A 21,433-nucleotide genomic window follows, 5' to 3' on the forward strand; every position below is an offset into this window, starting at 1 on the left:
CGACGTCACTACCTCTCAGTCTGACGCGGCACACACAGACCCCTTCCAAGTCCCACATTAGGACAAATTCAATTCAAACACCACCCCACCACGAAACCGGCCTTTGCAAAAATCCCCTCTACACTCTCTTCCTAAAATATCACCTTCACAAGCTAAGCTTATTGCTATTTGCTAGTAGCCAATTTTTACTATTATCATGATTGTTGGATTATTTAATTAATTCCCCTTCAAATCATTGACTTGCTCTCTCCTTTAAATATTTCATCTCACCACATTTCTTCCTCTTTATATCTATCTCTGCCCTTTGAGTTCTGACTATTAATACATAACATGATAGATAAGTACTACTTAAGATTCCGAAAACATCACCAAAAACCCAGAAGAGTTCAGCTCTCGTGTTCTTAGTGTCATTCCATCGATCTTCATCTTCATCGGCATGGATTATTCAACAGGAAAATCTCCAAGAAGAGAGCTTCAACTCCAAGGTCCACGTCCAACGCCTCTCAGGATACACAAAGACTCTCACAAGATCAAGAAACCTCCAGTTGTACCACAACCGTCACAACAACCAAACCAGCAGCAGCAGCCCCATCACTACCAGCAGCCACGTCAGCCGGTCATAATCTACACGGTGTCCCCGAAGGTCATCCACACAAACCCTAGCGAGTTCATGGACCTTGTCCAACGCCTCACCGGCTTACGACGATCAAATTCTTCAACTACATCTTCTTCACCGCCTAGTAATAACAATATTAATCCTCTGAATCACGATAACTATAATAACCCTCCAGCTCATGATGATCAAGGGATGAAGAAAAGCAGTACTGCTCAAGATGTTGTGGAAGAAATGGAAATAATGGATGACGGTGGTGTGAAAAAGGGTTTGTTTCCGGGGATCTTGTCACCAGGGCCCGCTTCACTTACTCCAATTCCGTCAAACTTCTTCTCTCCGCCGGCTGATAGCTTCTTTCATGATTTGAGCCCCGTGCTCTATGGCAACAGGAACTTCATAGAAGGTAGCTTCATGCCTAGTCCTTCAAACTTCTTTTCCCCTTCTACATCCATAGACTTATTCAACAATTTTCCATATTTATAGTTTTTTATTTATTTTCTGTTATCAAATTCTTTTACTTCAAAGAAAGAATGGGAACTATTGTAGAAGAATTATTCAGAGATGTGGATTTCTCTTGGTTTCTTGAGGTTCTCCTTTACTTTTTTTTTTTTTTTTCCTTTTTCGGAGAGATGGGGAGTTGAATTTCATTGGTGAAGATAATAGAGTATTAAGGGACCGAGCTGGAATTTTGATTTTCTTTTTGGTGGGAAGGCAGGTGGGAAAGTTAATGAATATAATAGGTTGATTAATACTGTGGACCATAAGATGGAGAGTGCCTAGCTCTCATATATCTTATGACCCATCCTTTTTTTTTTTTTATATACCATGTCTTGTCATGTTCCTTTGGAATGTAATTTGCAACACATATATAGTTGACCTTTCTCATTGCTCTTTTCAGTTTGTTTTCTATTTGCCGTTGAACTAACTTATACGAATGTACTTTCACATCCCTCTATTTGCAACACATATATAGTTATCACAAGTTTAACGTATAATTATACATGTATATATGATTCTTTTGTATACATAAAAGCGATATTTAGGTAGAGAGAATCGAACATATAATAGATTTCGGGTGTAAATTGTAAATGTTTTTATCCACTTAAGCTAAAAACACCTTACAAATGTACACATATAAGGGAAAATTAGGTTCATATCATTCTTTTTGTTACTCCATTGATTAAAATCCTATTCATTTTCAATTTTTTATCAAGGTCCTTGGTATTAATAACATCATTAATTATTTGAATAATAAAATATTTTTATTTTTAAATATATTCCTTTAGTGTTAAAAATGTTACAATTAGTATATTTATATTTATGGCTAAATTTTTTATCATATATTTTTATTTTTAGTTTGTACCAATTTTTAATTTGCAAATATTTTTTAATTTGTACCAATTTTCTTTTCATTTTTAATTTGTACCCATATATTAGTTTCTTTTTGTGCCCATATTTTTTAAAGTTTTATTTGTGTTTGTACTCATGTGTATACCATCACGTGACATTGTATATTTAATCAATGATAGAAAAATTACATATGGTATATTTATGTTTTATGCCTAAACTTTGTACCATATATTTATATTTTTAGTTTGTACCCACTTTTAATTTGCAACATTTTTTTAAAAAAATTTGTAGTATTTTCTTTTTAGTTTTATTTTGTACCCATTTATTAATTTCTTTTAGGACCTATATTTTTAAAAATTCATTTGTACTCATAATTTTTAATCTTTTATTTGTACCCTAATTTATTTATGATGTACCCATTCTTCTTTATTAATGTACCACTTTGTTATATGTGAAATGTACCAATTTTTTTGTAAAATGTACCAATTTTTTTAACACTATGGATACATTCTTTTGCCATTTATTATTTCTTATTTTTACATAGTTTTTATCCATTTATTCAATTAAAATGTTTGAATTTTTTTTTTATTATAACCGTTTCTAATAGTATTATAATGAAGGATTTTAAATTTATAGGATTATAAATCTCATAAAATATCAAACAATTAATTGCAAAACTATAAGAATATAAATATTAATAGTAATATAATGAGGTGTACAAAGTCAAGGGACCTTGATCAAACTTTGAATACTATTAAGGTTTTAATAAAAAAATGTTAAGGATTAGGGACCACAATCAAATTATCCCTATTAATTATTTATGAAACTTGATAAGAAAATGACAAGGAAGTTTCGTTTTTCTTGATAATTATAGCTACTATACATATGCATTGTTAGGTGTCAACAATTGCGTTCTACTTGATAACTCATTATATTTACGCTATGTTTGATCAAAGAATTTCTAAGTTCTAAAAGATTGAGGTCAAGTTAGTAACTAATGAATTACAAAATGTAAGATAAAGGGGTTAAAAAATGCACTCCATGAGCATTAATTGCAAAGGCATGTATGAAGGATTCGTAAATGCCTCACTCAAACTAGTGATTTGCAAATCCCCCTCTCATGCCTTTATAATACTCACGAATTGCATTTCTAACCCTTCTAACATTTTGCAGTTCATTCTTTACTAACTTAACCTCAATCCTTTGGCTTTGAGACACCTAAACATAGTCTTAAGGTATGTTGAGTATAGAGGTGAATGAGTTTTCCTTTTGATAGGATTAGAATCAAATAACACATGGAGGGAATTATAATGAATAAGGCTTCTTAGTGAGTAATTCATCTTCTAACTTCAAGTTGTAGGATCAAGTTAGAGGATTAAGTGACCAGAATTACATACCAAGGCCGAGTGATCGGAGTACTACATTAGCCTACCCTCCCTCCCTCCCTCTTCTAAACACCAATACCTACCGAATTATATTAGAAAAAGGAGAAAAAAGGAGAAGGGAGACATGTAGCTCAAACCCCGTGTGTGAGAAAAAAAACACAAGAAAGGTCGCAACAAGTAACAACCTATATGAAGTACAAGAAAGGTCTTTCAACGTATACCTTTAATATAGCAAGTTATATATTTTTTTCAATCCAAAAAGACAAATTAACTCATCAATTACCAATACAAAAAGGTAAGGACTTAAAGATGAGTCTTGGTATAACCCTATGACTATGAAAAGCTTTTAATTTGCCCTTCACAAGTTCTTATTGCAGTCCTACAAAGAATTTCTCTTAGGTTCCTATCACACGCTTTTTTCAAATCTATAAAGTCCATGTGCAAATCCTTTTGCATATCTCTATATTGTCCATCAATCACCGTAAGAGATAGATTGCCTTCATAGTTGAGCCCCTTGACATAAACCCGAATCAATTGTCTAAGACCTGTGTCTCTTGCCTCAGTCTATGCTTAATTACTCTCTCCCAAAGCTTCAGTGCATGACTCATTAACTTAATTAATACCCCTATAGTTATGTCACCTTATTCTTGTATATAGGCACCAAAGTGCTTTTTTGCCACTCATTTTGGCATCTTCTTCGTTTTCAAAATATTTTTAAAAAGGTTTATGAACCATGTTATACATGTCTCTCCCAAGATTTTCCACACTTCGATCTGTATACTGTTGGGGTCCACTATTTTTCTATGCTTCATCTTTTTTCAAAGCTACAAGCTTCTTCTTTCTTGATTTGGCGCTAGAAGGAGTAATTTTTTCACTCTTTCGAGTTACTCAAATTACCCAAATAAGTACTCCTTTCGTGTCTGTCATTGAAAAGATTATGAAAATAAACTTTCCATCAATCTTTAACCGCGTTCTCCATAACTAAAACATTTCCATTCTCATCCTTGATGCACCTTACTTGGTTCAAGTCTCTTGTCTTCCTTTTGCTCGCTCTAGCTAGTTTATAGATATCCAACTCTCTTTCTTTGGTATCTAATCGCTTATACATATTTTCATAAACCGTTATCTTTGTTTCTCTCACGATTTTCTTCGCCTCCTTCTTCTTTATTTTATAGCTTTCATAGTTTTCTCTCCTTGTATAGGCATTACAATATTCCTTCTTAGCCTTAACCAATTTTTTTGTACCTCCTTTTCGACCACCAAGATTCCTTTGATGTGGACAAAATCCTTGGACTCTACTAATTCCCCTTTTGCAACTCTTCAGATACAGCTAGCCATGGAATCCTACATTTGGGTAAGGTTCCCCTTTGTATCCCAAATGCATTGGGTGGGTAATTTCTCTTTGAAAGTGGTGGCGGATCCAGGAAAAATATTTTGGGGGTCATATATAAAAGTTTACAAACATTTCTTAGACATATAATAACTTAAAGATTAAACTATAGTTCCATCATTCATAACTTATAGAACAAATAACAATACAAGTTACAATAGTCCCCGACGCATTTTCATATTTTAAAAGCGTTGCATTATAGCTTCATTGTCAATGGAAGAAAAAACATTGCTCTCCATATAAACCATCATGCTATCACTCAACCATTGATCTCCCATTCAGTTACGAAATGGAGTCTTCACAATATTCATAGCGGAAAAAGCTCTCTCCACTGAAGCAGTAGCAACTGGTAGAACCAAAGCAAATGTAATTAGCAAATATACATGATTATATACTCTATTCCTCCCCGTGTCCACCATTTTTTTTGTAAGGCAACCAATTCCTTTCAATTGAGAAAATTCACTACTTGAACGCATATCAAGATTGTAATGCCCAAGTTGAACTTCAGGTGCCAAGAGTTGACAAGTAGTAAATTCATTCGGATAAAATTGTGCAAAACATATTAACTTTTGTTCATCAAAAGCTGAGAATGAATAATGAATCATTCAGGCTCAAACTTGCCAAACGAAGAAGCAACTTTGTAATTACCTCATCAAAACAACTATTTAATTCCACAAGTTGCTTATCAATGATAGCAACAAAGAGCTCCATATGATAATGATGGAAGTTTGTGACTCTTTGAGCTTCACGTTGTGATCTTCCTCGAGTAACATATCCATCATCCATGTGTTTATTTTTTTGGCTCTGGGTGTTTATTTTTATTTTTTTTATTAAGCTAAGGGTCCAAAACTATGTAGTTTTGATAAAGTAATATTTATTAAAAACAAATAATAAGAAGAGCCACTCTTACAGTTGAAGGGCATGTATGAAGCCAACTTCAATCTTCAAAAGGGCACCATCCAAGTTATCCATGGACACATCGAAATTCGAGGGGTCAGCACTCAAGTTATCTATGGACATTCACCGATGTTTGGGGGGTCAACTGACCACCCTGCCCTCAATGCATCCACCTCTGTTTGAAAGTGACTTGTTTTTCTCCTTTTAGATTCCACCATCTAGTTCTTGGACACTTCAAGATATTGTTCTTTCTTCTATGTCTTTGATATGTACATCCATCACCAACATGTAATGTTGGTTAGCCAGGCTTTCTCTGGTATAACTTTGCAATCCTAACAAGTTATTGCGATCCACAAGAAAAGTCTTTCAACATTACCTAAACTATTGTGAGTTATAATCCAATCCAACCTTAAACAAACGAGGCCTAAACTATCATTTAAATTTTTTATTTATCAACAATGATGATTCGATCTTGGACCTATGCCAATATTGCAAAGAAAAATATCATTATGTTGTGGCCCATATTTAATTGACAAGGGAAGAGGGTCGGCGGCACAGAGAAGAAATGTGACAACCCGTCGCTAGTTTTACGATTTTATAAATTTTAAAAGTGTGAATTTACAAAAATGCCCTAGAGGTGAAGGTTTTGACTTTCATTGACCAACATGTAGTGAGACGTACGAAATATTCTTTTAGCATATTCATAAAGTACTCGACGATACGAACGCGTAGACGCAAGCAAAAATGAATTTGAAGCTACGATTAAAGTTTCATGGAGCTACGAACCCGAAAGTATTTTGAAGAAATCACTATTTTAATTATATTATATTATTTTATACTACTAAATTATTATGCCACATGTGTGTGGCTGAGGGGAATAAAATAGAAATGGGGAAGAGGTGAAGCAGAGGAGAAGGATTAGCCAGAGCTGCCCAATTAAAGGAGGAGAGAAGAGTTCCAGGAGAGAAATGAGGGAGTGGGCCAAATCACGTGAAGAGAGAGTGAAGGCTGACCAATCAAAAGAAGAAGAAATGAGGGGAAAAGAGAGAGGAGTGGATCGGCCGGATCCCTTAGTCCCACGACCCAACCCGCACCCTTACTCAAATTCTGACATGCTTTCCGTCCAAATTCCGGCTTTCTTCAACCTTCCATTATCACCTAACCTCATCATAACCTCCCTAGCACCTAATTTTAGCTAAACTCGACAAATTTTAGCCCGATGTTGCTAGAAATTCACCCACAGGTTCGAGCAACCTTCACCGGGAATCCATCCATTTCTAAAACACTTACCCTCGATCACCACTACCAAAACTCCTCCCTTAGACCCAAGAACAAAACCCAAGCATTGGTATTGGCAGCGGAGCACTGGCGACGATAAATCGAAGTGCACTCATTTCTAGGGTTTCGGTGGGTTTGAGGCTTTTCCTGATCAAATTGGACTTGGTCACATGTATAAAACTTGCTCTACTCATTGAGATCTTCATTTCTGTGAAGTTTGACAATTTTTAGAAATAGTTAGATTTTTCGGCGAGTCGGGGCGGCCGACTGCCATGTACAGCGGCACGTGGGCTGATGCGATGAAAGTTAAGCACTCAAATTAAACCCTCTTATGACAATTGTAGTATATGTATAAGTAGGGATCGTTCTGGACCGGGGATTAGGAGGGATTGCTAATCTAAACTAAACTGACTTACAAAAAGAAACTTAAAAACACTTAACTAGACTCTATAGACTCAAAACACTTAAAAACACAAACTAAAACAGATTCTAACTAATTAGACACACTAAAGTAAAAGGGGATTGAGTTTTGGACGAAAATAAAGTAAAACAAAATAGAAACTAGAACTAAACAGATTTGCACGAAATTGGTTATTTTGGATGGATGATGGGCTAGCTAGAAGGTTTTTCTCCACACATGACACACTTGCATACAAATCAATCTCCAATTGCTTTTCAATAAACTATGATGCTCAACACCCCAGATTAACCGTGATGCACAAATTAACCCTCAGATTTTCCTTTACTCATTGAATTGGATGAATGCATGCGACAACCCAAATCATTCTCTAAAAGTCCCCTATATAAATGCATAATAGAGATACAATTAAAGATCATTAAGTTCCATGAAAATCATAAGCGTTGACGAGGCAATTGTAACTATGAATGCATGATACGTTTGCCAAGAATTCAATTAACGCGATTGTGACAAGCAACCTTCACTACTCATGAATATAAACTTGTAACGATTAGGTGAAACTTATTTATATCCTAGCATCAAATTCATGCATAAAAACTAAGTATGCTTCCTTAATAAACATACACAAATCCGTTATGAATAAAATAGATAATTGAATTGCAATCACAACTTATCAAATCACAATTGGAAGAAATCAATTCATATTGCAAATATATTCATGGTTTCGAATTCTCCTCTAGCCAAAAGAGGTTTAGTTCCTCATACTTGCAATTAAACAGAAACAATTGAAATTAAACATTGAAAACCAAAGTAGAATATACCTAGAATGCTCCAGCAATCCAAATTGAATGACTAGCACAACTCCAAGCAATCCTTCTTCCTTGCAAATATGCGGCACCAAGGTGTGAGTGGTGAATGGATGGTCTCTTATGGTGGTGGATGGATATAGGTGAGTTATGGTGAAGGGTGGAGAGTTGTGTAGATGATGTGGTGTCTTTGGATGATGGCCCCCCAAATTATGGTGAAGGCTGGATGTATTTATAGGCTAAAGAGAGGAGTGTATGGAGTTGTAATGAGTAGATGTAATGGGTGTAGTGGGTGAGTGTTGTGGTAATGAGTGGATGTAATGGGTGTAGTGCGTGGATGTTTGGTAATGAGTGGATGTAATGGGTGTAGTGGATGGATGTGGATGAATGTTTGTTAATGAGTGGATGTAATGGGTATAGTGGATGGATGTTTGGAGTTCTAGGTCAACACACTTGCACACACACATGTTGATTTCTAGCCTTCAAATCTTCAAAAACGTCCATCCTCATATCTCCATGCTTGCACTATCCAATCTTGGCTCAAAAATGCTCTAAAATGCTCCAAAATGCACTTTCTTGCCAACTTTGTTATTATGACCTACAAACACACGAAAATAGCTTAAAATACATAATTAACTAAGAAATAACAACACAAATGCACAAGAACAAGCTAACTAAGTCGCATAAATATGTTCCTATTGCATAAATATGTTCCTATCAAATTCCCCCACACTTAGCTTTTGCTAGTCCTCGAGCAAAACAAAAGAAACAAAACGAAACAAAACAAAAACAAGCAAATACTCACACAATAAAAAATAGATAGAGTAGAGTTTAAGAACGCAAATCTGGATTTGGAGATAGATGATTTTGTTATCTTTCCACAGCTTTGATCTCGAACTGGTTTGGAATTCTGAGCGAGGAATATGAGAGTTCCTTGGTTTCAAATCAGACTCCTTCTGCCGGGTTAATTTGATTGTGCAGTCTGCATTCTTCTCTGCTTGTTTCTTCTACACGGAAGGCAGGCACGAGGTAGAGGTGTTGGTCTTTTTCTTTCTTCAATCTTTCCAAGTGCCTATCTCTTGCTTTCTTTCTCCTTGTCCCTAGCTGAGGATGAAATAGTACCTTGTCTCCACATGCTTCGAGGTATCATTTTCACTTCCCTTATCTGTTCCCCAAGCAGATGTGGTAGACGAAGAGGAAGCATAAGATGATGAAAATGAGTACTAAAGAGCAAGGCTAGGTAAGCAATCAGGAAGGGGTTCCAAGCAGTCGGTTCCAAATCGGAAGATTGATACCAAGTGCTGGTTAATTGCTCTCTTTCTCCTTGTCCCAAAACAACGACAAGGAGAAGGACATGGAGAAAGCATGATATGAGATACTCTTGCTTTCAACCTTCATGATATGAAATACTTTTGCTTTAGATGAGTTCTTTGCAGAGGTACCCCAAGGAATAAGGAACACTGAGTGACTCGAGAGGGTTTGTTGGAAAGGCATTCTCGGAGAAAAAGAAGGGTTATGTCTGTCTGCCTTGCAATGGAGGGTGAAAGGTGACATTTATAGAAATTAATAGTCGGTAGTATTCTTTCACTCTTGTCAGCAACCGTTGGATGATTTAATAGTAAACTTCACGTGCTTTCTACTTCACAAGAGATCTTCGACAGATTGCCCGTAATTTCCGCAAAGCTGAGTCTGCATGTGACAGGCCCTGACACATTTGAAAAAAAACAAGTGCCTCTTTGATATCTGGAATCGACGCTTCGACAAACTGCCCGTGATTTCCGCAAAGTTGACTCTGCATGTGATAGATGCTGACACGTCTGGAAAAGCATATGCTTCTCCAATATCTGAGCTTGGCTCTTCGATCTCTGAAATCCCGTCGAGTGCAGAGGTTGCATGTGACAAGTGCGGACAAATCTACAAAAGAGGATTGGCCGTGGTTTCTGAGCAAGCCTAGCTTTTAAGAAAACTAGCGCCTCTAAAATTTTTGAGTTGGCCTCTTCGATTTCTGAGCTCGCCTCTTCGATCTCTAAAATCCCGTCGAGTGCTGATTTTTATAAAGGTACCAGGATGTTCAAAGCACACTTGAATTTCTGCCTGTAGAAACTCCCTTCTTGCACTTCTACGATCTTGACTTGTCCGACCTCTTCTTTCTTTAACACCTCTGAAAATGTCTGGCCCCTCCGACCATCGTTTTGACTTGAACCTTGGTGAAGAGGCAGTCCCACCTTCTCCAGACAACATATGGCGCCCATCCTTCATATCCCCTACTGGTCCTCTTACTGTTGGGGATTCGGTGATAAAGAATGATATGACAGCTGCGGTGGTGGCCAGGAACCTTGTCACTCCCAAAGATAACAGACTACTTGCTAAGCGATCTGATGAGTTGGCTGTAAAGGATTCTCTGGCTCTCAGTGTGCAGTGCGCAGGTTCCATGTCTAATATGGCCCAACGCCTATTTGCCCGAACCCGTCAAGTTGAATCATTGGCAGCTGAAGTGATGAATCTCAAGCAGGAGATTAGAGGGCTTAAGCATGAGAATAAACAATTGCACAGGCTCGCACATAATTATGCTATAAACATGAAGAGGAAGATTGACCAGATGCAGGAATCTGATGGTCAGATTTTATTTGATCATCAGAGGTTTGTGGGTTTGTTCCAACATCATTTGCCTTCGTCTTTTGGGGCTGTACCGCTTAATGAAGCTCCAAATGATCAACCTCCGATGCCTCCTCCTTCTGGGGCTCCGCCGACTGCTGAGGCTCCGCCGAATACTGAGACTTCTCCTAAGCAGCCTTTATGAATGCTCCCTCTTGTATTTATCTGCTTAATGTTCCTTTCCTTTTTTATGAATGTAAAAATACCTTGCATAACTGTCAGTGTTTCAAAAATAAACCCACACCAAAAACAATTAAACAAGCAACAGATAAAAATGACAATCATGGAAAAATAAAACTACAGAAAATGGAAGGTTTTTAGAAACGTAAAACTGATTATGGAGCAATTAAAAATCTTCCTTATTTGAATACATGGGTTGCCTTCCAAGAAGCGCTTGCTTTAACGTCTTCCAATCGGACGATACCTCATTCTAAACTTGGATAGGGCCCATAGCATGGAATTGATCCTTGAATGGATAGTGATACTTAACATGATCTGGCAATGGTTTAAATTCTAGTGTAGGTGCCTGAATCATCAAAATCAGCAAGTTAGTATATAATAAAATCGAAGTTGGAAAAGATGGCTTACTTGCTTGCTCCAACACAAACTCAATTACGAACACCACATCTTTGAAGGTTGCAGGGATATGGGACTTGGCCAGATTTGGTGTTTTGAGAGTTATGACTTGTCCTGTGTCATAAAATCCAACTTCTTTGGGAATTTTCGTCTCAAATGTATCTTCTTTGATGAATTCTAGACATTCCCCATCCACTTCTTGCTCTTGATTCTTTGGAAAGGTTTCGAAGATGTCTTTCTTACCCTCTTCTTCCTTGGATTGCATGATCCTGCAAGGAATAAGGACATTTGGTGAAATGGGGTCAGGACAAATTGAATTTAGGCTTACCTTGGTTGTAGTGGATGGCATAGAAGGCATATGGGGCTGCGGCAAGTGTGGTTCTTTCCTTGCCGTGGCCTTGTTACTTTCTTCTTCTTCGAGCATCAGCTGTTCATCCATGTTTTGGCTTGGTTTGGATGTCTTTGGTTCACCTCCAACCTCTATAGCACTTCCCAAAGTGATAGCATCATGGATTTCAAAATCTTCCTTCAAATTTTCAACAGTTGAGTTGGAGAATTCACTTTTCTCTTGAATTTGTGCCGTGAACTCCATAATTTGCCCAAATTGCTTTACCAATTCGTCCGTCTTCTTGGCTTGATTTTGCACCTCTTTGTTTCGGTTTTCTACATCCTGGTTCAAAGAGGTAAGTAACTTATTAAACATATCATTATTTAAAGATGTACCTGAATTGAATTGGGCAGATTGTTGTGGTGGCTGTGATGGTTCATATGGCCAGTGATAGAACTCCTCTTCTTGCCGCCAATATCCATCTTGTTGGAATTGTTGCGGTTCTCCACACTTGTAATCTGAATAATCTCTCCAATCCGAATTGTAAGCGTTGGAAAACATGTTGTCCCCTGATTGGCTACGGCCTTGATAACCCCAAGCATCTTCATTTGCAGCGAATTGAGAACATTGATGAGTTGGATATCCTTGCCTATGGGACACACCATCTGTAGGGACACTTTGCATTGTGGTCCTTTCGACATATTGTGACAATTGAGAAGTAAGTTTCGCCAATTGAGCTTGAATAGTAGCAAAATCCATGTCTTGCTTCTCTAGTACTTGAAATCAAGGAAACAAAACTAAATCAAATATCATAAGTAAAAATAAGAGACACAAATAGAAACAAAGTCAGTAACTAAAACAAAAAACATGAAAATAAACAAAAAGAAATAACAAGGGATTAGCAAAATTGCTAATCCCCGGCAACGGCGCCAAAATTTGATGCGATGAAAGTTAAGCACTCAAATTAAAACCTCTTTTGACAATTGTAGTATATGTATAAGTAGGGATCGTTGTGGACCGGGGATTATGAGGGATTGCTAATCTAAACTAAACTGACTTACAAAAAGAAACTTAAAAAACACTTAACTAGACTCTATAGACTCAAAACACTTAAAAACACAAACTAAAACAGATTCTAACTAATTAGACACACTAAAGTAAAGGGGGATTGGGTTTTGGATGAAAATAAAGTAAAACAAAATAGAAACTAGAACTAAACAGATTTGCACGAAATTGGTTATTTTGGATGGATGATGGGCTAGCTAGAAGGTCTTTCTCCACACATGACACACTTGCATACAAATCAATCTCCAATTGCTTTTCAATAAACTATGATGCTCAACACCCCAGATTAACCGTGATGCACAAATTAACCCTCAGATTTTCCTTTACTCATTGAATTGGATGAATGCATGCGACAACCCAAATCATTCTCTAAAAGTCCCCTATATGAATGCATAATAGAGATACAATTAAAGATCATTAAGTTCCATGAAAATCATAAGCGTTGACGAGACAATTGTAACTATGAATGCATGATACGTTTGCCAAGAATTCAATTAACGCGATTGTGACAAGCAACCTTCACTACTCATGAATATAAACTTGTAACGATTAGGTGAAACTTATTTATATCCTAGCATCAAATTCATGCATGAAAACTAAGTATGCTTCCTTAGTAAACATACACAAATCCGTTATGAATAAAATAGATAATTGAATTGCAATCACAACTTATCAAATCACAATTGGAAGAAATCAATTCATATTGCAAATATATTCATGGTTTCGAATTCTCCTCTAGCCAAAAGAGGTTTAGTTCCTCATACTTGCAATTAAACAGAAACAATTGAAATTAAACATTGAAAACTAAAGTAGAATACACCTAGAATGCTCCAGCAATCCAAATTGAATGACTAGCACAACTCCAAGCAATCCTTCTTCCTTGCAAATATGCGGCACCAAGGTGTGAGTGGTGAATGGATGGTCTCTTGTGGTGGTGGATGGATATAGGTGAGTTATGGTGAAGGGTGGAGAGTTGTGTAGATGATGTGGTGTCTTTGGATGATGGCCCCCCAAATTATGGTGAAGGCTGGATGTATTTATAGGCTAGGGAGAGAAGTGTATGGAGTTGTAATGAGTGGATGTAATGGGTGTAGTGGGTGAGTGTTGTGGTAATGAGTGGATGTAATGGGTGTAGTGGGTGGATGTTTGGTAATGAGTGGATGTAATGGGTGTAGTGGATGAGTGTTTGGTAATGAGTGGATGTAATGGGTGTAGTGGGTGGATGTTTGGTAATGAGTGGATGTAATGGGTGTAGTGGATGGATGTTTGGAGTTGTAGGTCAACACACTTGCACACACACATGTTGATTTCTAGCCTTCAAATCTTCAAAAACGTACATCCTCATGTCTCCATGCTTGCACTATCCAATCTTGGCTCACAAAGGCTCTAAAATGCTCCAAAATGCACTTTCTTGCCAACTTTGTTATTATGACCTACAAACACACAAAAATAGCTTAAAATACATAATTAACTAAGAAATAACAACACAAATGCCCAAGAACAAGCTAACTAAGTCGCATAAATATGTTCCTATCATGGGCCGAAGCATCTCTTAACCTTCCTAGGCTAAAGTTGATTCTCCAATTCCGTATGTGAAGTCCAATTGACAAATTTCCGTTGTTTGAACCTAGTTCTATTAAGGTCCGTCACTTGACCATTTTATGAATCGATGATCCAACCGTGGATCGTCGCCAAACTTTAATACATTATAGTATGTAATATTTGAGGACATTGGGAACTTACAAATCGGGAATCTAATTTACGGATCTTCTCGAATTAGATTTGTAAGTTCATAAAATAAAACCTTGACCGATTGACAATTGGCAGAGATCCAACCGTTGGATCGTAATGAAACTTTAGTTTGATGTTTTAGAAGCATAATGCAGATCTTTTGGATCGATTTACGTAGGGTTGTGGACCTTACCGTTGATCTTTGACCACCTGTTGATTTTGGTCAATGGGTCTCAAATCATTCTAGAACGTCTTTGGGATGTGTTTTATGTAAGTTACGTGTTCTATCGATAAGAGTTCTGAGACATGACTAAATATTTGTTCTAGGTGACGATCGTTCGTGACGTCTTGATATTCATGCTAAGGAGTCGTAGCACAGTCCTCAGATGAGTGAGTCTTTTATTTTTATCGTATATATATGATTAATAGTTCCATAAATTCTTTTAAATTGATTTATGCATTTTATTCCATGTCATATATATTTATATATTCTAAAATACTATGATATGGTTGAGTTTTAGATTGCACATGGCATATCCATATGCATATTACCTACATATAATTGTTGTGAATGCTTTGAAGTGCTAAGGTGAACGCGGGACGCACAGGTAAGTTCAAGTGAGTTTATGGTATTATTTGAAATGATTGAGTTATGGCATAACTATATTTATGTTTTATGCAACTCCGACACTGTCATACATGTTGCAATAATAGGCAACTCCAACACTGTCGTACAGGTTGCAATAATAGGCAACTCCGACACTGCCATGCAGGTTGCAATAACCAACTCCGACACTGTCGTACAGGTTGCATTAGGCAACTTTGACTCATGTGTTATCATAGATTGATCTATGAGTCGTACAGGTTGCATTAGGCAACTCCGACTCATGTGTCAGCATAGATTGATGAGCACCTGATTTTATTATGCTGCTGCCGATATGTAGTGATTTGGAATATTTCTGGATTTACTATTGATTTGCATTTGATTTCATATTTATACATAGTATAATTTTCTGGAAACTATACATGTTTTACAGTGAAGGGTTATAATGTTTTAGAAGGTCTTTATTAAAACTTTATTTTCAGGCCCACTCACCCTTGTTTTTTTTTCACCCCTCCAAGTTTTAATAGCTAAGCTCTCTTATCGATGAGGATTAGTGGCAAATCTTGGTATTGTAGATTACCTCCAATGGTATGACTCTCAATTCACTCTACTGTACTTTACTTATGCTCTGACGTCACGCGTGAAATGGGTTCATTCCCACTCACAGTGCACTCTCGTATTTAGGCACTTTTAGGTTTAAATTTATTCACATATTTCACATCACTACACCTTATAGCTTTGTCACCTTTTAGGTGCTGGTCAGCATAACTCGATTTGAAGTCCTAGTGGACAATTCAGGTCGGGATGTGTCAGGAAATATAGAGAGAGATGAAAAATATCATTATGTTGTGTAGAGGAATGTATGTTATTCCCCCTACACAGTGCCTTTATTTATAGTAATAAGGGAGAGAAGAAATCCTTCATCCCCAAGGATTTACACAATCACACTTAAACTAGAAGTTTACAACACTCCCCCTTGAGTGTGTAAATACTCAAGTAGATTCGACATCACATAGAAGTTGAGGAAGTTGACTTGTCGACATTGATTCTGGAGACACGATATTCTCAAATAAGGTATGAACTTTCATAAGGAACTAAGTCTCACAAAAAACCCTATCGCTATGGCAAAAACTCGAGTAGGGACAAAATCCATAGTCTAAGGAAAAATGCGTGAGAAATGCAAAGTCAAATGAAACGTTTACTGGACTACATCAGGGAAATGATCAACCTAAGGTGGGTGCCTCGTTAAAACCTAGTTAGGTAGCAAAAATCCAGTAGGAAAAATGCTCGTAATCACAGGGAAAAAGAGTACATTAAGATCAAGCAAGTATACTTCAGGATACTCCCCCTAAGTTTGACCCAATTCCAAAGAGAACTAGCAATGTTACAACTCAGAAAGTTTACGCATACCAATTCCTTAAACAAGCTTTTGAAATGTCACATTCGGTAGTGATTTGGTGAAGAGGTCGGCCAGATTGTCTTTTGAACAGATTTGTGTGACGTCAGTCTTCTAATGCTTTTATTATTGATGTGAGAAGAAGAACTTCGGCGCAATATGCTTGGTGTTGTCTCCTTTGATGCAACCTTTCTTGAGCTGTTTGATGTATGATACGTTGTCTAGATCATCGTCAGGACATCAACTATGGGGTAAAGATCGCAAGAGCTTCAATTATGGCCCCCAACTACTCTCAACCAAAAGCATTCCCGAGTTGTTTCATGTAAGGCGAGAATTTCAGCATGGTTAGACGAAGTGGGAACTAAGGTTTGTTTAGTTGACCTCTAAGACATTGCGGTACCTCAAACAGTAAAGACATAATCCATTTGAGAGTGCGCCTCATGCAGATCAGATAAGTATCCTGCGTCGGCATAACTAACAAGGCGAGAATCGACTCGAGATAAGAGGAACGACATCACTCGAAGATCCATAAGGATAGAACAAGCCCAGATCCGTATTACCCTTAAGGTAACCAAAGATGTCTTTAACACCAGTCCAATGTCTACATGTTGGTGCATTACTGTATCTTGCCAAAAAATTAACAACAAATGAGATGTTGGGTCTAGTGCATTGAGCTAAGTACAATAAAGCGCCTATCGCACTTTGGGCTCCAAAATCTCTTCATCATCCTCATTCGGACGGAATGGATCTCATTTTGCATCTAGCAATCGAAACCATAGGAGTACTTGAAGGCTTCACTTTATCCTCATTAAAGTGGTGCAACACCTTCTGGGTGTAGTTCGATTGATGAACTAAGATTCTATCTAAACGGTGCTCTATCTCGAGACCGAGACAGCATCGAGTCTTTCCTAGATCTTTCATCTGAAATTCCGACTTCAAGTGCGTGGCAGTTCTTGCTAGCTCTTTTGGAGTTTCGATGAGATTCATATCATCGACATATACTGCAACAATCGCAAAACTGGAATATGACTTCTTAATGAACACATAAAGGCATGGTTCATTGTTCACATATCCCTAACTAGTCAAATACTCACTCAGACGGTTATACCACATTCTTCCAGATTGCTTCAAACCATAGAGTGAATGCCTCAGCCGAATTGAGAACGTTTGGAAATATTTGATCCAGTCAATGTAAGTCTTTCAGAAACTTTCATATAAATTTTCGTATCAAGATCCCCATAAAGATACGCAATTACTACGTCCATCAGCTGCATACTAAGTTTTTCAGAAACTACCAAACTAATAAGGTGGCGAAAAGTAATTACATCCATAACGGGTGAATAAGTTTCTTCATAGTCAATCCCAGGGCATTGTGAGAAGCCTTACGTAACAAGATGAGCTTTGTAATGCACAATTTCGTTCTTCTCATTACACTTCCAAATGAAAAACCCACTTGTAGCCAATGAGCTTCACATGTGGAAGAGTATGAGCTATAGGTCCAAACACCTTACGTTTCGCAAGCGAATCGAGTTCAACTTGGATTGCTTGATTCCAGTTTGACCAATCAGTTCTACGTCGACATTCATTAATGGAACGGGGTTCAATGTCATCGCTCAACATGGTCTCAATAGCTATTGCATATACTAATGCATCGTCGACGATCATCTCATTTCTACACCAAACATCATTTAAGCTAGCATTATAGACTGAAATCTCATGATTCTCGGTAGATGGATTCATCTCTTCAAGGAAGCTTCCGTAATTTAATTTCCTTATGAGTTGGATAGAATGAGTAAGTGACAATTGGATTCACAGTAGGCTCTTCAGGTGCTTGTGCCGTGAGTTTCCTATTCCGGGGGAGTGAATCCTTTGAACCAAGTGGTTTGTCACACTTGTGTGTAGGGGTAGATGATTGGCTAGCCGCTAATGTACATGGATAGGCCAAAGTCGCATCCTGGACTTCCAGGAAGGAAGTTCGTCGTACATTTGGTACATCCATCTTTGCAGGCACATTCGCAACTGGAATATGTGATTTTGTCATTCGCATTAGATCGGTGAAAGCATCTGGCATGCTCTGAGCTATACTTTAGAGATCTAATATGCATTGAACTTTAGTTTCAGACTGAGCGGTATGGGGATCTAAATGAGACAAAATGCGAGTCGTCCACGATAATTCGCGTCATTCTTCAGGAACGTTGACATTCTTATATCTCCCTAACAACGAGAATACTGTCTTATAGAAGTGACAATCCGTGAAACGAGCAACAAACAGATCACCTGCCAAAGGTTCTAATTAACGAATGATCGAAGGAAAATCATATCCGACATAGATTCCCATCCTTCATTGAGGTTTCATTTTTGTATGTAAGGGCGGTGAAATCAGCACATAGACCGCATAAAAAAAACATGCAGATGCGATATGTCAGGTTTGTATCCGGTAACCAATTGAAATGCGCTATATGGTTGGTTTACAACAGGCCTCAAACAGACCAACATGGCTACGTGCAATATTACATGGCCCCAAGCAGCGATCGGGAGCTTGGTACATATGACTAACGATCGAGCAATCATTTGTAAGCGCAATGAAAACCTCTGCCAGGCCGTTCTAGGTGTGAACATGAAGTACAAGATGTTCAACTTCAACCCCAATCGACATGCAATAGTCATCAAAGTTTTAGATATGAATTCTCTAGCATTATCCAATCGAATAGATTTAATCGGATAATCAAGGTGGTGAGCCCTGAGCTTGATAACCTAAGCCAACAATTTGGAGAATACAGTGTTCCTTGTGGAAAACAAGCACACGTGTGACCAACGTGTGGAAGTGTCAACCAAAACCATAAAACATCTAAATGGTCTACATGGAGGGTGAATCGGTCCATAAATGTCCCCCTGAATCCTTTGTAGAAAAATAGGAGAATTCAAACGAATCTTGTTATAAAAAGGCTAAATAATAAGCTTTCCCATGGAGCAAGTTTAACATGTGATTCCTTGACTCGAACCTAAATTTCGGGTTAGTGGATGCCCGTGTGATGATTTGAGGATATGGCACATCGTTGTTCGTCAAGGGTGTCCCAAATGATCATGCCAAAGTGTAATTTCGTGTGCGGTCCCAGAGGTAGAGCTGACCACATAGTGGCTTTCTATATGGTCGTAGTATACAGATCACTCGGGATATGCTTCATCTTCTCTAAAATACGCTTCTGGCCATATTTAAAGGAAGTTATGTATAGAAATTCACCTCCGTTTTCCACATAGGTTTTGGCGTGGTAATTATTATCTCTAATGTCCTTGAAACTCAACAATGTTCTTCTGGAATGTGGAGAATAAAGTGCCTCATCAATGGTCAAAATTGTACCATTGGACAACATTAGACGTGCCTTACCATATCCTTCGATCAGGTTGGATGGGCCTGAAAGGGTTGTCAAAGGTGCATTCTTAGGTATGAAGTTAGTGAAATAGATGCGTTCACACAAAACGATGTGCGTGGTTGCACTATCTGACAACTAACTTCCCCACTAGTCATACCTAGAATGAAAATTAATTTGAATCGGTCACATGCATAAAAGTTCTTAAAAAAAAATATCCATTCAAAATAATTTAAGTATTCACAGATGGTAATTAATTAAAACTTAATATCCAAAAAACAAATCACCAACAAATAATCCAAACATAAAGGAAAAGTGTTCAAAATTTAACCAAAAAACAAGGGGGGTTCAGCCACTAGGTAGAATTCGGCCCTATTGTCTAAATTTCAACTAGAAAAATAGTTTATGTCCAAAATTCTAATCTTCCATAGGGGTAACGGCCTCTTGAAAATTAGAAACCTCTATCTTGGTACTCTCCGGTTCGTCCACTTACATAAAGTTTAATTCAAACTTCTTACGACGAGAATGATATTCAACTACAACCTTCTGGGGAGCTCAGCAAACACGGGACCAATGGTCCTTTGAACCATAGCGATAACACATACACGCATCCATGGTTTCAGGTGCTTTGCCTTATTCTTGAAGTTTAGGGCCTTGGGATCGAGGTTAGGGCGCTTCTAGGCTCTGTTTCCTCCCTTAGGTGGGCCTTGGCTTTGTTGACCTTGACAGGATGGCTTCTGGCTACCCTGACCATGCCTATTTTGGTGTTTATTTGTGTTATAATGTGCTTCAAGCACAACAGTCACCCCAGTAGGTCAAACTTGATGATTCTTCATCAACAGCTAATTCTGCTTTTCAACGATAAGTAAAACAGAGATCAAATCCAAAAACTTAGTGAACTTATGAGCCTTATATTGTTGCTGTAGGACAATATTAGTAGCAAAGAATGTCGAATAGGTCTTATCCAAGAGATCCTTTTCGGTCAAGGTCTCGTTACAGAACTTGAGAAGTGATCGGATTCGACGAACTTCATAATTATATTGATTCATAGACTTAAAGTCATAGAAGCACAAATGATGCCAGTCATGTCGTGCTTCAGGCAAGAAAATGTCATTTTGGTGATAAAAACAATCAGTCAAAGGGACCCAAAGTGCTCGTGGATCATCCTCAGTAAGGTACTCGGTTTGCAAGGCGTCATAAATATGTCTTCAGATGAAGATCATGGCAGTGGCTTTCTCAGCTTCACTAACCGGGTTGTCCGTCTCATCTTCATGGTGGAAAGAAAATTCTTTGCAGTGAGGTGAAGCTTCACATCTTGGACCCACTTGAGGTAGTTCCTTCCAGAGATTTCCAAAGCGGTAAAGTCGAGTTTGCTTAAATTCGACATGTGCCTATCACAAAATAGATGGACAAGATATGGTTAGTGTAATGGAGAAAAAATCAATCCATTCACATATGAGTAGAACATTCAGGTTCTAATAGACATGTATTGGTTTAAATTTGCATGAAAAAACTTCGGGTTTTCATGGGTGATGTTTTTAAGGAAAACATTCAGGTGTTCAAACAAGGCATG

The 21,433-nt window shown here is 37.7% G+C and overlaps 1 protein-coding gene across 1 annotated transcript; it reads left to right on the forward strand.

Moving 5' to 3' along the window:
* The first annotated feature begins 99 nt into the window (after positions 1-99).
* Positions 100-1,194, forward strand: LOC126623495 (protein MKS1). Its single transcript, XM_050292393.1, has one exon. It carries the CDS (start codon positions 437-439, stop codon positions 1,094-1,096), a length of 660 nt encoding a protein of 219 aa, XP_050148350.1. The 5' UTR covers positions 100-436; the 3' UTR covers positions 1,097-1,194.
* The last annotated feature ends 20,239 nt before the right edge of the window (positions 1,195-21,433 follow it).

Source organism: Malus sylvestris, chromosome 5, assembly GCF_916048215.2.
Source record: "Malus sylvestris chromosome 5, drMalSylv7.2, whole genome shotgun sequence".
Lineage (NCBI taxonomy): Eukaryota > Viridiplantae > Streptophyta > Magnoliopsida > Rosales > Rosaceae > Malus > Malus sylvestris.

Excerpts from the sequence above, each read along its gene's own strand:
- LOC126623495 (XM_050292393.1), top strand. The coding sequence starts at position 437 with ATGGATTATTCAACAGGAAAATCTCCAAGAAGAGAGCTTCAACTCCAA.